The sequence below is a fragment of the Oncorhynchus masou genome, chromosome 6 (genome assembly GCF_036934945.1).
Source record: "Oncorhynchus masou masou isolate Uvic2021 chromosome 6, UVic_Omas_1.1, whole genome shotgun sequence".
Taxonomy (NCBI): domain Eukaryota; kingdom Metazoa; phylum Chordata; class Actinopteri; order Salmoniformes; family Salmonidae; genus Oncorhynchus; species Oncorhynchus masou.
In genome coordinates, this window is record NC_088217.1 from 74879901 (window position 1) to 74897323 (window position 17423).

Here is a 17423-nt window from a genome sequence, read left to right on the forward strand (position 1 = left end):
CCTCCCTCCTCTCTTTCCTCCCTCCCTGCCTGCCTCCCTCCTCTCTTTCCTCCCTGTCTGCCACCCTCCTCTCTTTCCTCCCTGCCTGCCTCCCTCCTTTCCTCGAGCGCTCCTCAACATATTGACTGATTGTTCCTCTCTCTGTTCTTCCTTGTAGGTAATTACTATTACCTCCTGAACCGCAGGGACGCCCTCCTCTGTGGGAATGGCAGTGGAGCCGGGTGAGACTTGACAACATCCTTTATTTACATAGCCAATTACATTCACCAACCCAGCCTCAACACGCATACGGAGTTACTGAGCACAATTACATGCGCACACTAAATATGTTTGTTGTACACTGTCAGATGAATATAATAGTTTGATTAAAACCTTTAACATGCTCTGCAAGAAGAGCGATTTACCTAATAATCATGTTTAAATGGACACATTGTAAAATCAGCAATCCAAATAAATGTTTTTACAACATGTTATTTTTGCAAAGACTATTTGATTGAGTTTGGACATATGAAGTTTGTTTGTGAAAAACATTTGTAAGATGCGTACTTTCAGTATGTACGTGCTGGTACATACAAAGACCAGACTCACAGCTGGAACGCCAATGAAGTTGTTTACATGTCCTAATAATTAGAAAGACTGCTCGGAAAACCAGGTGCTTTAATTGACTTTGACCGGACGCCGGTTAAGATCAGCAGAGTAAGGTGTTTACTCGGCCTTCTGCCCTAATCAGTTTAATATCAAGTTATTAGTGTGCATTGTAAGCATGAAGACATGCTAACTAGAATAGAGAACTTGGTGAAAATAAAAGAGAGTGGAGAGGACTATACTATTTCAGCAGAATTGAATCATTTGATGCAGTCAAGTCGGTGGAATAGAAACAGGTGCTACTTACAGTGGATAGTGTTAATGTAGTCAGGCTGATCCTAGAACATGAAATCACATTCAGTGTAAGTGCAGTTAAAACCAATGCTGCTCAGTGGACATGGTAAGTATCCACTGTATCGCTCTGTACTGTACAAGTGGCTTGTAGTTGTGGTTTAGTGACCATCACATGTTTGCTGACCTGTGTGTTGTGTATGGGGGTCTTCACCACAGGCTGTGCCCAGAGGGATTCACGTGCATTAAGGCAGGCAGGAACCCAGACTACGACTACACAAGCTTCGACTCGTTTGGCTGGGCCTTCCTGTCCCTGTTCAGACTCATGACCCAGGACTTCTGGGAAAACCTCTACCAACAGGTGGGCCAAAGCTATTCGTTAGAAACAAAATGTCCGCTCACTGTTTGCTGATCTGATATACTTGATCCCCTTTTAGTGCTTTATCATTTACCAGGAATACTGGTAAAGAAAATAAAATACATATAATGAAAACAATTCTCTATCTCCCTCCCCTCCCTCTATCCTTCTCTACCTCCCCTCCCTCTATCCTTCTCTCCCTCCCCTCCCTCTATCCCTCTCTCCCTCCCCTCCCTCTATCCCTCCCTCTTTCCCCCTCTCTCTCTCCCTCTCTCCCTCCCCTCCCTCTATCCCTCTCTCCCTCTATCCCTCCCTCTCTCCCTCCCCTCCCTCTATCCTTCTCTCCCTCCCCTCCCTCTATCCTTCTCTCCCTCCCCTACCTCTATCCTTCTCTCCCTCTATCCCTCTTTCCCCGCTCCCTCCCCTCCCTCTTTCCCTTCCCTACCTACCTCCTTATCACTCTCTCCCTCTTTTCTTCTCTCTCTCTCTCTCTCTCTCTCCCTCTACCGTCCCTCTCTCTCTCTCTCTCTCTCTCTCTCCCTCCCCCTCCCTCCATTCTCCCCCTCCCCCCTCTCTCTAACTCCACCGTCCCTCTCTCTCTCTCTCCCTCCCCCTCCCTCCATTCTCCCCCTCCCCCCTCTCTCTAACTCCACCGTCCCTCTCTCTCTCTCCCCCCCTCCCTCCATTCTCCCCCCTCCCCCCTCTCTCTAACTCCACCGTCTCTCTCTCTCTCTCTCCCTCCCCCTCCCTCCATTCTCCCCCTCCCCCCTCTCTCTAACTCCACCGTCCCTCTCTCTCTCCCTCCCCCTCCCTCCCATTCTCCCCCTCCCCCTCTCTCTAACTCCACCGTCCCTCTCTCTCTCTCTCTCCCTCTACCGTCCCTCTCTCTCTCTCTCTCTCTCTCTCTCTCTCTCTCTCTCTCTCTCTCTCTACCGTCCCTCTCTCTCTCTCTCTCTCTCTCTCTCTCTCTCTCTCTCTCTCTCCCTCTACCGTCCCTCTCTCTCTCTCTCTCTCTCTCTCTCTCTCTCTCTCTCTCTCTCTCCCACCGTCCCTCTCTCTCTCTCCCTCCCCCTCCCTCCATTCTCCCCCCTCCCCCTCTCTCTCCCTCTACCGTCCCTCTCTCTCTCTCTCTCTCTCTCTCTCTCTCTCTCCTCTCCCTCCACCGTCCCTCTCTCTCTCTCCCTCCCCCTCCCTCCATTCTCCCCCTCCCCCCTCTCTCTAACTCCACCGTCCTTCTCCCTCCCCCTCCCTCCATTCTCCCCCTCCCCCTCTCTCTAACTCCACCGTCCCTCTCTCTCTCTCCCTCCCCCTCCCTCCATTCTCCCCCTCCCCCTCTCTCTAACTCCACCGTCCCTCTCCCTCCCCCTCCCTCCCCCTCCCTCCATTCTCCCCCTCCCCCCCCTCTCTAACTCCACCGTCCCTCTCCCTCCCCCTCCCTCCCCCTCCCTCCATTCTCCCCCTCCCCCTCTCTCTAACTCCACCGTCCCTCTCTCTCTCCCTCCCCCCCTCCCTCCATTCTCCCCCTCCCCCTCTCTCTAACTCCACCGTCCCTCTCTCTCTCCCTCCCCCCTCCCTCCATTCTCCCCCTCCCCCTCTCTCTAACTCCACCGTCCCTCTCTCTCTCCCTCCCCCTCCCTCCATTCTCCCCCTCCCCCTCTCTCTAACTCCACCGTCCCTCTCTCTCTCCCCCCCCTCCCTCCATTCTCCCCCCCCCCCTCTCTCTCTCTAACTCCACCGTCCCTCTCTCTCTCTCTCCCTCCCCCTCCCTCCATTCTCCCCCTCCCCCTCTCTCTCCCCTCCCCCCCCCCTCCCCCTCCCTCCATTCTCCCCCTCCCCCTCTCTCTAACTCCACCGTCCCTCTCTCTCTCCCTCCCCCTCCCTCCCCCTCCCTCCATTCTCCCCCTCCCCCTCTCTCTCCCCCCGTCGTCCCTCTCTCTCTCCCTCCCTCTTAGACCCTGCGAGCGGCGGGGAAGCCCTACATGATGTTCTTTGTGTTGGTGATCTTCCTGGGTTCCTTCTACCTGGTCAACCTGATCCTGGCTGTGGTGGCCATGGCCTACGACGAGCAGAACCAGGCCACCATAGAGGAGGCAGCCCAGAAGGAGGAGGAGTTCCAGGCCATGCTGGAGCAGCTCAAGAGACAACAGGAGGAGGCATTGGTATTGGCTGATTTCTGCTTGTGCATTTGCATTGCGGAGGTTGACTTTTTAATCATTTGCATTCGAGTCATTACGCAGGCCGTCTTATCCAGAGCGACGACACAGTAGTGGATGCATGCAGCCAAAGTCCTCCCTGTCTTCCTCTGTCTTCCCCTCCCCTGCCCTCTTTTGCCCTTCCTCTCTCAAGTCCATAATTCTCTCTTACATAAGTATGTCTTGGTGCTTGCTTGGTGTCAAGCTTCTACAGACAATGGTGCTCCATTACTATGGAAACAAGAGGTAGATAAAGAAGGAATAATTACTCTGTGCAGTATTGGTAGTACAGTATTAGGTTCCGTGGAGGGAGGGAGGTTCCATCTGCTACACATCATTTCTTATTTACAATAACAGCTTGACCAATAGTCCAGCAATGCAATAATAACAAAAACATGGATATCACAAAGATTTTATATACCGAGTACAATGTTGCTTTTGAAAAATGTTTGATGTTGTATCCCATGCTTTTTGTTGTTGTAATTGAATCCACAGGGATTCAGGTTATACAGGGCTTGTTATTATTTCAAAGAGCAATTGGGTTGTTCACTTGCTTCTGGAACAGATAACCTTTTAGTCTTTGCCAGTTTCGTTAAGAAAACAGTCCGTTTGTGGGACAAAACACAGGCCTCCATTTTTAGAAGTTCTTTGAAGTTGATTTGGGTATTTGTGCTGCCTGCTGCTCTGCTCTGTGCTCTGTCCACCAAAGACGGGTGCCGGTTGCCGTGACAACTGTGCTTGTGTGTGATTGGCTGGCAGGTTGCCGCGGCAGCAACCACAGAGAGCCACGGAGAGTACAGCGGGAGAGGGGGGCCCTCCTCAGAAGCCTCCTCAGGGACCTCCAAACTCAGCTCCAAGAGCGCCAAGGAGAGAATGAACCGTCAGAAGAAGAGAAAAGAGAGGGGCGAGCACGAGAAGTTCCACAAGTCCGAGTCGGAGGACAGTATCAAGAGGTTAAGCTTCCGGTTTTCGATAGATGCCAACCGGCTGTCCTACGAGAAGAGATGCTCCTCACCCAACCAGGCGAGTACACAGTGAGGGGAAAGGGCCATTGTCTTAGTCACCATTGTCCTCATTACCATCATCTTCCTCATCACTCCACTGGGCAGAGTGTCCTCTGAGCCACTCCAATCATGTTGATCTCCCTTCTTCTGTTTCATCGTCTCTATCACCTCCATCCTCCTCGTCTTTCTCAGTACTGATACCTTTCTCTCTCTCTCCTCCTTCTCCCCTTCCACCAGTCTCTCCTCAGTATCCGCGGCTCCCTCTTCTCCCCGAGGAGGAACAGCCGAGCTAGCCTGTTTAGCTTCCGAGGCCGCGCCCGCGACGTGGTCTCCGATAACGACTTCGCCGACGACGAGCAGAGCACGTTCGAGGACACCGACAGCCGCCGCGGCTCCCTGTTCGTGCCTTGCCGTGGCGAGCGCCGCTCCAGCACAGTCAGTCAGACTAGCCTGGCCCCTCAGCGCGTCCTGCTGCCCGCCAACGGCAAGATGCACTGCACCGTGGATTGTAATGGCGTCGTCTCGCTAGTGGGAGGGACCTCGGTGCCCACCTCGCCTGTAGGACTGCTCCTGCCTGAGGTGAGCTATAGTTTTTAATCAGTCCAGGCTCCAAATAGTATTACTTTTCTTTTGGTTGAGCCAGATGACACGGGTTTGTACTTTTGGGATTATTCTATTGGTTCCATTGCCCATCTAAAGTATTTGACAGAAAATAAATACTATTTGAAGTGAACCCAACATAGATGGTATAGTCATGTTTATGGTCCCTTACAGGCCACCTAATCCATACACTGAATAACTCTTCCAGATGTTTCTTTGTCTCCAGGGGACGACCACTGACTCTGAGATGAGGCTGAAGAAGAGGAGGTCTCGCCAGGCTTCCATGGCCTACCTAGATGAGCCAGCCAGAGCCAGAGCTATGAGTGTGGCCAGTATCCTCACCAACACCATGGAGGGTTGGTGTCACACCAAGTTCTCAAATAATATGTTATAATACTAGACCGATGAACCAAACATCTTGAAGACCCATAGCCTACAACAACCTTTATTTGAGTCGACGGTGAAGAATCTGTTTGTGCCCCGTCGATGTGCCCTTGAGCAAGGCACTTAACCCTAATTGCTCCTGTAAGTCGCTCTGAAGAAGAGCGTCTGCTAAATGACTAAATAGTTTTTTTAAAAAGGAGGGGAAATGACATTAGAAAGTGTCACTAAAATGTGTCTGTTTTAACCCTTTCCAGAGCTTGAAGAGTCCAGGCAGAAGTGTCCCCCATGCTGGTATAAGTTTGCCAACACCTATCTGATCTGGGACTGCTGTCCTATGTGGTTGAGTTTCAAGGGGATGGTCAACACGGTGGTGATGGACCCCTTCGTGGACCTGGCCATCACCGTCTGCATCGTTCTCAACACCCTGTTCATGGCCATGGAACATTATCCCATGACCACGGAGTTCAACCACGTCCTCTCTGTTGGGAACTTGGTAAGTGTTCGACATTATTGAGGTAAACTTGCAAGGCTTTATCGAAATATCAAGCTGTTAAAGCTGTTACTGGGGTGGTTTTCTCCCCTAAAGGCCATTTCTAATTGTATATTTTTTTTCTTCATACAATGCATCGTATATATTTAGATATTTTTTTTACTCCCAAACCATTTACTCAGCAATCTGATAGCATATGTCAAAATGAATCGTGAAATAGAAACACAGATGAATAAATGCCTTACATAGTACATCTATTGAACAATACTTCACAATACATACATCAGAAACAGTTACAAATGATAGAGATCCATTCCTGGATGTACAGGTCTGGAGGATAAGAGTTCCGAAATGTCCGCTGCTGCTTTTTTCACGTCTAATGAATTTGTAAGGAAAATCTCTTGGGCCTGATATAGCTTCTCCTCAAAGTCACACGTGGCACCTTCCAAATCCCCAATCTGTTATTTTTCACAGTTTCATTGTCTAAGTCTATTTTAGAAGATTCCGCCACCAAGTTGGCCACATACTATTGAAACTGTATACAACGATGTACATCTATCCACTATCCATAGGTCCAAAATAAGTATGGCTAGCCAAGCTTAACCCACACACCACCCACACAACCATTAACACTCAGTCTATGGAAGTGTGTCTAACCGTGCTCAAATCTAACTACTGCCTCTGTCTCTGTGTAGGTGTTCACCGGCATCTTCACGGCTGAGATGTGTTTCAAGCTAATCGCTCTGGACCCCTACTACTACTTTCAACAGGGATGGAACATATTTGACGGCATCATCGTCAGTCTGAGTCTGATGGAGCTCGGCCTGGCCAATGTAGAGGGCCTGTCTGTGCTCCGCTCTTTCCGATTGGTGAGATCCCACTTCTGACACCAGTTTCTCCCGAGTCGACCCTGTCAGAGCAGACTGTGTACATTCTAGTTGACACATTTCTACGGGAGACATAACTATTCCTTAGCGGAATGACAGATGCCCTTTCCTTTACGTACTCCTTGATACAGTGCTAATATTCATCTTCATCCTTTGTTGATTGATGCTCGCTAGATATTAATACCCTAGTCACAACCGGGGACAACACAATGAACTCCTGATGTGATTCTTCTTGTCAACAGTTGAGGGTGTTCAAACTGGCCAAGTCTTGGCCCACCCTGAACATGCTGATCAAGATCATCGGTAACTCGGTGGGAGCGCTGGGTAACTTGACACTGGTCCTAGCCATCATCGTGTTCATCTTCGCCGTGGTGGGCATGCAGCTGTTCGGCAAGAGCTACAAGGAGTGTGTGTGTAAGATCTCTACAGACTGCACACTGCCCCGGTGGCACATGCACGACTTCTTCCACTCCTTCCTCATCGTGTTCCGGGTGCTGTGCGGGGAGTGGATCGAGACCATGTGGGACTGTATGGAGGTGGCTGGCCAGAGCATGTGTCTCATCGTCTTCCTGATGGTCATGGTTATAGGGAACCTGGTGGTAGGTGGTTGTACTGTCGTCATTGTATATCCCAGAATCCCCTATGGATGGTATCACTGTACTTGTGATGAATCTTTTTGTGGTCAATATCTGGGACAGCAGATATGTTTTAAGCATTGCCATATTCATGTGAAATGCAATTTTCAATTTGACCTGAATCTCCAAATTAACAACTGAACCCAGATCAGACTCCAACTCTCCTCCCTCCTGGTCCTTTCATCCCTCTGTCTCTGCAGGTCCTGAATCTGTTCCTGGCCTTGCTGCTCAGCTCCTTTAGCGCCGACAACCTGGCGGCCACAGATGACGACAGCGAGATGAACAACCTGCAGATCGCTGTGGGCCGCATCCAGAGGGGCGTGGCCTGGGTTAAGGTGACCATCCGCCAGGTCATTCAGAGCCTGTTCCTCGGAGACGGAGCAACCAAAGGGGACAAGGAGGGGTCACTGGAGGAGGGCAAGCCCCTGGACGAGCTCCACAGCTCCAACAACGGCAAGGGGGGCAACTGCATCTCAAATCACACGTTGGTCGAGATCAGTAAAGATCCGAGTGGGGTCTATCTGAAGGAGGGGAACGGGCGGCCCGGAGGGGGGTTGGGGGTGGGGCTAGGAGATAGTACGGAGAATTACCCGAAGGAGGAGTGCAACTACATGTCGTTCATCCACAACCCCAGCCTGACGGTGAGTGTGCCCATCGCGGTGTGCGAGTCAGACTTTGAGACCGCTATCACAGAGGACTTCAGCAGCGACTCAGCCTCCGAGGAAATGTCAATGGGCAGCAAAGAGGTAAGAGGTTTGACCAGAGACCCTGTGCTGCTCTGTTCAGTAGAAACGAGCACAGTCACATCACATCTTTTAATTGTGGTATCTTTGAGTGGTGTCTGTGTTAGTTTTGAGTGGTGTCTGTGTTAGTTTTGAGTGGTGTCTGTGTTAGTTTTGAGTGGTGTCTGTGTTAGCTTTGAGTGATGTCTGTGTGTCACATCTGGGTCAAATACACTATGCCAAATACTGGAGGTGCCGTGATTTAGCTTGACCTTAAGCAGAGTGGGCACTTTTGGGACTATTCCATTGGTTTACACTTTTGGGACAATTCCATTGGTTTACACTTTTGGGATGATTCCATTATTTAACACTATTGAGACTGTTCCATTGGTTTACTAGCCTTGTGAACCAGAACTAACCGTGTGTGCTCCCGTTTCATGTCATGTGTAGTGAAACGGAATGTAAGCTCAGGTGATCAGGAGGGTTGAACAAGGCTTATTGGATTACAAATGTTGGACTATTCCATTGGTTTACACTTTTGGGACTGTACCATTGGTTCCATTTTGTCAGGCAAGCTAAATACAGCGCAACTCTATGGTATTTCAGCGTTTTTGTCATATGTATTTGACCAAGGTCTGCTGTGTTTGACGTAGATCTGTAAACAGAATCAGTGGTGAAGTGGAAGGGACATAATCGGCGTTCACACACCTTTTCATCTCGCCAGGCGTTCACACACCTTTTCATCTCGCCAGGCGTTTACCCACCTAAAGAGGAAAAATGCGTTGGAAATATAGGCAGCGTTACTTTGTTCAGCTATTCTTTTTTTACCACTACACATCAATGGATAGAATCTGAGAAGTCCAGACTTTCCAGAGGCAGTTACCAACTAGATATTTTGCTGACTCATTGAGTCATTGCATCATGTCTTTCGAGCCTCGTCCACTATCCAGGGAGCTGTAGTGTACTTTTATAAAGCCCTAAGCGTCAAAACAATGGCATTACATAAGACGACAGTACAGTCACTACAGATAATGAGTCAGAATGGCCTATGGCGCAAGTAGCAGCTCGTTTCTGGATGTTTTCATTAGATATCTATAATGGGCTGATGTGTGTGTTATCTGGTTGACTGAGTATACTCATGGATGTGTGTTGAGGCTCATGGATGTGTGTGGAGGCTCATGGATGTGTGTGGAGGCTCATGGATGTGTGTGGACGCTGATAACCTGTGTCGCTATGTGCCTGGCAGCTGTTGAAAACAGACATAGAGGTTGTACTGTACATTATGTGCTGGCTCATGGTTGTATCACATTACCTTGCTTAACCCACCGTTTGTTATTGCAGCTGTGTTACAGACATAGAGGTTGTACTGTACATTATGTGCTGGCTCATGGTTGTATCACATTACCTTGCTTAACCCACCGTTTGTTATTGCAGCTGTGTTACAGACGCTCACAAGGTTGTCAGTGAGAGAGAGGAGACTTGTAAGACCATTTTATTCTACATAGCACTAACCATGAGGACTGCCTATGCCATGTACCAGAACCAACCAATACTTGTCCTGCATTTGTTTCAATGGATTGCCTTTTTTTTCGTTCTCTGCCTGAATAAACCCCTCCCCACCTGCTTTGTATTTTATCTCATTTTTTATTTCTAATTTGATCATCAGGCTTTTTTGTACTTTCCACACCATTATGAATGAGCTGCACCCACTTTTCCCATTGGTAGGTGGAGTCATGTGACTTGTTTTTGATTTCCTTGCTTGGTTTGTATTGATTTTGGAGGTGATTCACATTGTACACCCCAAGATTGGAAAAAAAATAACAGAGAATTGATGAAGAGAGAAAATGAGGAGAGGAAGAGACAAAGATTAAATTCATGAATTTTGCCCAAAGTACTGTAGGTTAAGATCACAAGGGTTACATTTTCTCCCTGTGCAGATCTAGCGAATGTTTTGGAGTCTGAATATTAGTCTCTTTGAACCCCTGGTAGATTAGTGGTGGCATATTGTCAGCCATACCATACTGATACAGCAATTATAGCAAACAATTGAAATCAAGACACAAATTACATATTGCCTTCCTAAGGCATGGCAGGAGGGCACCCTCAATTTATATATAGCCTTCACCCTGAACAAAGAGAGAGAGAGAGATGGCAGGGAGAGAGACTGGGAAAGAGAGAGAAGGAGAAGATGTGTGAAAGAGTAGAGAGAGGGGGCGAGACGGAAAGGACGGAAGCAAGCCGGATGAGAAAATGTATGAGACAGAGGGAGAGGTAGAATGTGTGTGAGACAGAGGGAGAGGTAGAATGTGTGAGAGACAGAGGGAGAGGTAGAATGTGTGAGAGGGAGAGGTAGAATGTGTGTAAGACAGAGGGAGGTAGAATGTGTGAGAGACAGAGGGAGAGGTAGAATGTGTGAGAGACAGAGGGAGAGGTAGAATGTGTGTGAGACAGAGGGAGAGGTAGAATGTGTGAGAGACAGAGGGAGAGGTAGAATGTGTGAGAGAGGGAGAGGTAGAATGTGTGTGAGACAGAGGGAGAGGTAGAATGTGTGAGAGACAGAGGGAGAGGTAGAATGTGTGAGAGGGAGAGGTAGAATGTGTGTGAGACAGAGGGAGGTAGAATGTGTGAGAGACAGAGGGAGAGGGAGAATGTGTGAGACAGAGGGAGAGGGAGAATGTGTGAGACAGAGGGAGAGGTAGAATGTGTGAGACAGAGGGAGAGGTAGAATGTGTGAGAGACAGAGGGAGAGGTAGAATGTGTGTGAGACAGAGGGAGAGGTAGAATGTGTGAGAGACAGAGGGAGAGGTCGAATGTGTGTGAGACAGAGGGAGAGGTAGAATGTGTGAGAGACAGAGGGAGAGGTAGAATGTGTGTGAGACAGAGGGAGAGGTAGAATGTGTGAGAGACAGAGCGAGAGGTAGAATGTGTGAGAGAGGGAGAGGTAGAATGTGTGTGAGACAGAGGGAGAGGTAGAATGTGTGTGAGACAGAGGGAGAGGTAGAATGTGTGAGAGACAGAGGGAGAGGTAGAATGTGTGTGAGACAGAGGGAGAGGTAGAATGTGTGAGAGACAGAGCGAGAGGTAGAATGTGTGAGAGAGGGAGAGGTAGAATGTGTGTGAGACAGAGGGAGAGGTAGAATGTGTGTGAGACAGAGGGAGAGGTAGAATGTGTGAGAGACAGAGGGAGAGGTAGAATGTGTGTGAGACAGAGGGAGAGGTAGAATGTGTGAGAGACAGAGGGAGAGGTAGAATGTGTGAGAGGGAGAGGTAGAATGTGTGTGAGACAGAGGGAGGTAGAATGTGTGAGAGACAGAGGGAGAGGTAGAATGTGTGAGAGAGGGAGAGGTAGAATGTGTGTGAGACAGAGGGAGAGGTAGAATGTGTGAGAGACAGAGGGAGAGGTAGAATGTGTGAGAGAGGGAGAGGTAGAATGTGTGTGAGACAGAGGGAGAGGTAGAATGTGTGAGAGACAGAGGGAGAGGTAGAATGTGTGAGAGGGAGAGGTAGAATGTGTGTGAGACAGAGGGAGGTAGAATGTGTGAGAGACAGAGGGAGAGGTAGAATGTGTGAGAGACAGAGGGAGAGGTAGAATGTGTGTGAGACAGAGGGAGAGGTAGAATGTGTGAGAGACAGAGGGAGAGGTAGAATGTGTGAGAGAGGGAGAGGTAGAATGTGTGTGAGACAGAGGGAGAGGTAGAATGTGTGTGAGAGAGGTATAGAGAGGGTGGGGAAGGAAGGAATAGAGAACATGTGCGAGAGGGGGGATATAATATGTGTGAGAGAGAGAGCGGTGTAGAGAGAGTAAGAAAGAGTTAGAGAGAGCGTCTGGAACATTGTGTATCTCGGGGCGGGAGGGGCGTGAAGCGGGCAGGGCAGCATGCTTCCATCATTCCCACTACGTATTAGCTGGGTCTCACGGCAATCAGACCTGCTGCACTGTCGAGTACTGATGGCATGTTACTCCTCTGTCTGCCAGCCGGCCAGACGCCCCAAACTCCCTAAAGATTGCAGCATGTTTTACCAATGAAAACAGGACAGGGATTCCAACCTACGGAGCTAAGCTAGACCTTCTCACCATACAGTACACAGAACACTGTATTGCATTTAAAAAAATGTATTTAACCTTTATTTAACTAGGTAAGTCAGTTAAGAACAAATTCTTATTTATAATGACGGCCTACCCCGGCCTAACCCGAACCCGGACGACGCTGGGCCAATTGTGCGCCGCCCTATGGGACTCCCAATCACAGCCAGTTGTGATACAGCCTGGAAATCTAACCAGGGTCTGTAGTGACGCCTCTAGCACTGAGATGCAGAGCCTTAGACCGCTGCGCCACTCGGGAGCCAAATCAGTATATAGATTATATATATATATAAAATATCTCTAGTACTGTATTATGGATGACTTGCATGGCTTGCAGGGCTCTAATGTCAGAGTGTGCATTATAATCCAATGCTTATCCTACCAATAGCAAAGAATAAGGACAGTAGTACTAGTCAGCCCCAGAGATCCCTCCAACATGATTTCCTCTTGGTGGGACATTTCCTCTTAGTCTCCAGTGGATAATCCTGTTAGAGTACCTCATTTAGCTGTGTCTCCCCTGTATGTTTTCTGGGTAGCATGGTCACACTGCATCTAATGTTATATTAGTATTCATTATATTATTATTATCTGATAGCTCCAGACCACATGCTGTCTTGTAAACAGTGCACAGTACTGGGTTTTGCTGGTTAGCTAACGTGGTAATACCCATTTATTTTCCCGAAACAGAGACCGAAGCTTGTGAACACTGTTTTTTTTTAAGGATGGGCAAAAAATGTGTTTTCATGTCAGAGGAGAATGTTCAGTATTTCGGGGGAGGTAGGGAAGAGGGGGGAATTGATTCATTATCGTCTTTTGATCGATGGGGCTATCAACCAATCAAATCTTGGGCCATTTTTCAGTGGACATGAAAATACGTCAGCCCACGTTCTCTTGCTTGTTTTCCGATTTCAGGATTGGAAATGCACTGGAATACTGCATGCCCCCTTCGACTGTCTGAGCCGATATCAAACATACCCACAGTGCATTGTAACACCAACTTCTCCCTGTAGCGTGTATTGTTGCTACCAGGTGCTGTGTGATTGGATATCCCCTGATCAAACTGATCACAAAGCCTGTAGGTACGTTTGATCGACGCCGCATGTAATGATGATTATAATGATGAAAAACGGGTCCAACTCTTGAGTTTATATTTAAGCCAAAGTCATGTCTCTCGTCCAGACCAGAGTATCTGGTGGGACTACTGTACTGTTACAGTCCATGACAATGGTGAATGAACCATTGCAAGAATCTCAATATCTCTAGTAGCTCAGAAGGTTTTCTCCTCTATGGAGGGAGCTGGTGAGAAGGGCTGGGGCTGTGTTACTGTAGACATTGTCTGGTTAAACGTGCTGGTTCTCTCACCCCCCCCCTCCCGTATAGAAGCTACCTGTAGAGTCCCGGCAACTTACCTCGTCGGAGGGCAGCTCGGTGGATATCGGGCCCCCAGGGGATGGAGCTGAGTCAGTGGAGCTGGAGGACGAGGAGTCAGAGGACCCAGAGAACTGCTTCACTGATGGTGAGGGAGGGAGGATCTGGGGGACAGGATGAGGAGGGGGGGGGAGGAGAGAGGGGCTGATGAGAGGAAGGTTTGAGAGAGACTCACAGAGACAAAAGCTTTATCTTTGACATACTTTGTCTTTTCAAACATTAGAAGTAGTCTAGAGGGAATTCCGAGCTCTGATAGGAGGGAAAACTGTTTGAAAAATGGGAGGACAGTTTTGTTTCAGTCAAGGACAAGGCATTAATTTATCGACCCTCTGTCTCTGTCTCTCTCTCTCTTTCTCTCTCTCTCTCTCTCTCTCTCTGTCTCTCTGTCTCTGTCTCTCTCTCTCTCTCTCCCTCTCTCCCTCTCTCTGTCTGTCTCTCACTCTCTCTGTCTCTCTCTGTCTCTCTCTCTCTGTATATGTCTCTCTCTCTCTCTATCTCTCTGTCTCTCTCTCAATTCAATTCAAGGGCTTTATTGGCATGGGAAACATGTGTTAACATTGCCATAGCAAGTGAGGTAGATAATATATAAAGTGAATATATAAAGTGAAATAAACAATAAAAATGAACAGTAGACATTACACATACAGAAGTTTCAAAACAATAAAGACATTACAAATGTCATATTATATATATACAGTGTTTTAACAATGTACAAATGGTAAAGGACACAAGATAAAATAAATAAGCATAAATATGGGTTGTATTTACAATGGTGTGTGTTCTTCACTGGTTGCCCTTTTCTCGTGGCAACAGGTCACAAATCTTGCTGCTGTGATGGCACACTGTGGAATCTCTCTCTGTCTCTCCCAGGCTGTGTGCTCAGGTTCCAGTGTTGCCAGGTGAACGTTGAGCAGGGCAAGTGGAAGATGTGGTGGACCTTGAGGAAGACGTGTTTCATCATCGTGGAACACAACTGGTTCGAGACCTTAATCATTTTCATGATCCTGCTCAGCAGTGGAGCTCTGGTGAGTGGCTGCTGCCCACCTGGCCTGTGTAATGTTGTACCGCTCCTTTAAGAAAAGTCAAGTAAACGTGTGCTCTCGCTATCTTTACATCACATTTACAATGGGAGTGTCAAATAATTACAGTCTGCTTACTTTGATGTAGAGTGAAGATGAGCTTTATGGCTTCTTGGTTAGCCTGACCCTTCTGCTTTGAACTGAAAACTGAAACGTTGATTGATCAGAGTGTACTCCTCAGTAGGGTTGAGTCTGGACAGGGAAAACTCTGATCCATATGCATAACTAGGGCCCAGAGTATTTCCTGGTCAGGTCTTGTGTTCAGAAAAAACTCAGAGCCCTACAATTGACCCCAAAAACATCAGCCTACTGTGTGTGACTCAAAACACTTGACAAACATGACCTTAGCCCAGACCTCAGACACTGTCAACTATCTGATGCTTGATTCCTCGTTTGTGTCTCCGTGTAGGCGTTTGAAGACATTTACATAGAGCAGAGGAAGACCATTAAGATAGTGCTGGAGTACGCAGACAAAGTCTTCACTTATATCTTCATCCTGGAGATGCTGCTGAAGTGGGTGGCCTACGGATTCAAGAAGTACTTCACCAACGCCTGGTGTTGGCTGGACTTCCTCATTGTTGATGTATGCATTTGCTGGAGTTGTATGCGAACTCCGTACATACATGATGACCTTGAACGGGCTTTGTCAGTAGATTCATTCAAATCTTAGCTTTGGCTAGCAATTGAAAGTGGAATGAATGGAAATCACGTTACATTTTTTTAACCCATGTGCTGCACATACCTCTCCTTGTGCAAATGTCTCTCCTGACATTGCTTATTTCTCTCTCTCTCTCTCTCTCTCTCTCTCTCTCTCTCTCTCTCTCTCTCTCTCTCTCTCTCTCTCTCTCTCTCTCTCTCTCTCAGGTGTCTCTGGTGAGCTTGGTAGCCAATGCGTTAGGCTACTCTGAGCTGAGTGCCATCAAGTCCCTACGAACACTGCGGGCCTTAAGACCCCTGAGGGCCTTGTCACGGTTCGAGGGCATGAGGGTAAGGGTTACTGGAGAACATGTTTCGTACTGAACTGCAATCAGAAAGAGCCTCTCAAGCAGCTTTTAGGATATTTGTTACGATAGAAAGTCCACAGCAATTGAGTCTCTTGAAAATAACTAAATGTCATAACTAAATATAACTTATTTAAGGAGAGTTGTGCCTTGTTACATTTGACATCATGTAGAATTCTTAGCCGCAGTCCTTTTTTAAGTGGCTTCTAGAAGGAGGAAATTAGGAACCAGCGTGGTATTTTAAATGGACGCATGCCTGTGTATAGAGCTGGATTTCGAGATACGTCTCTCGTTGTGTGTATCTGCGTGACATTCTCCTCATTGTGCCGATAGATTCTAAATCGATGTTCTCTGACATTGTTCTGCCTCGATGTTGCTTGTGTGGGGCCTTTTGATGTGTAAATATTTTTCTTTGTGTGTCTTTTCATTTGCAGTAAAACACTGTTGTGACTTCATCCTGACTCTTCTAAGGTTTTTTTTCTGTTTTGAGTGGTTAAATGTGCTCCGTCGCCACTCCTTTGAAAGAGCGCCTCCTCCCTTTTCCTTTCCTCAAATAGTTAACTGTCAAACTCTTGTTAACCCTCTGTGGTAGTGCTAGTAACATGCTTTGTGCTGAAAATAACACAGTGAAAATACTGTACACATATTCTCATGTGTTTCTAACACAATATCTCCATATTACCAGCTCTATTAACCCTCCCTATACATGTATGATTATATTATTATTACATATGTTATCATCTATGGTAACCAGGTTTCTTGGATAAGCCTAGAAATACATGTTTTATTGAGCAAAAAGAGTGTGCATTTCAGCTTCAACTTTATCTCACTCAACAACTTGGGTCACATGACTTTCTAGTCCTATCCAGAGAAACCTCAGCGAACCGGTTTGACCGAGCCCTCTAACCGTGTCATCTGTGATTTGACAGGTGGTGGTGAACGCCCTCCTGGGTGCCATTCCGTCCATCATGAACGTGCTGCTGGTGTGCCTCATCTTCTGGCTCATCTTCAGCATCATGGGCGTCAATCTGTTCGCAGGGAAGTACTATCACTGCGTCAACACCACCAACGACGAGACCTTTCCCATCGAGGTGGTCAACAACAAGAGCGACTGTCTGGCCCTGGCCAATGACAGCGCCCGATGGAAGAATGTCAAGATCAACTTTGATAATGTCGGGGCCGGGTACTTGGCCTTGTTGCAAGTGGTGAGTGGGACAGTTTTCTGTTGCCGTTTTACATTTAAATCTGGTTTAAAAGTGAAGTTATTATGAAATGTGTATATAATGTTCATTTACATTGAGTGAACAAAACATGAGGAAAACCTGCACTTTCCAACAAAGTCAAGGTTTTGGAGTGGCCATCACAAAGCCCTGACCTCAATCCTATAGACAATTTGTGGGCAGAACTGAAAAAGCATGTAGAGCAAGGAAGCCCGACAATCCTGACTCAGTTACTCCAGCTCTGTCAGGAGGAATGGGCCAAGATTCACCCAACTTATTGTGGGAAGCTTGTGGAAGGCCACCTGAAACATTTGACCTAAGTTAAACAATTTAAAGGCAATGCTACCAAATACTAATTGAGTGTATGTAAACTTCTGACCCACTGGGAATGTGATGAAAGAAATAAAAGCTGAAATAAATCATTCTCTCTACTATTATTCTGACATTTCACATTCTTAAAATA

The 17423-nt window shown here is 47.6% G+C and overlaps 1 protein-coding gene across 1 annotated transcript in view; it reads left to right on the top strand.

Moving 5' to 3' along the window:
- Positions 1-17423, top strand: part of LOC135542623 (sodium channel protein type 2 subunit alpha-like) — a 45912-nt gene that overhangs the window by 21489 nt on the left and 7000 nt on the right. The window contains exons 8-22 of the mRNA XM_064969730.1: positions 158-221; positions 1096-1237; positions 3187-3393; positions 4186-4449; positions 4668-5009; positions 5257-5386; positions 5669-5907; positions 6600-6773; positions 7034-7390; positions 7627-8172; positions 13613-13748; positions 14531-14685; positions 15149-15322; positions 15604-15726; positions 16670-16945. Of these exons, the coding sequence (XP_064825802.1) occupies positions 158-221; positions 1096-1237; positions 3187-3393; positions 4186-4449; positions 4668-5009; positions 5257-5386; positions 5669-5907; positions 6600-6773; positions 7034-7390; positions 7627-8172; positions 13613-13748; positions 14531-14685; positions 15149-15322; positions 15604-15726; positions 16670-16945 (3329 nt within the window). The remainder of the gene's footprint in view (positions 1-157; positions 222-1095; positions 1238-3186; positions 3394-4185; positions 4450-4667; positions 5010-5256; positions 5387-5668; positions 5908-6599; positions 6774-7033; positions 7391-7626; positions 8173-13612; positions 13749-14530; positions 14686-15148; positions 15323-15603; positions 15727-16669; positions 16946-17423) is intronic.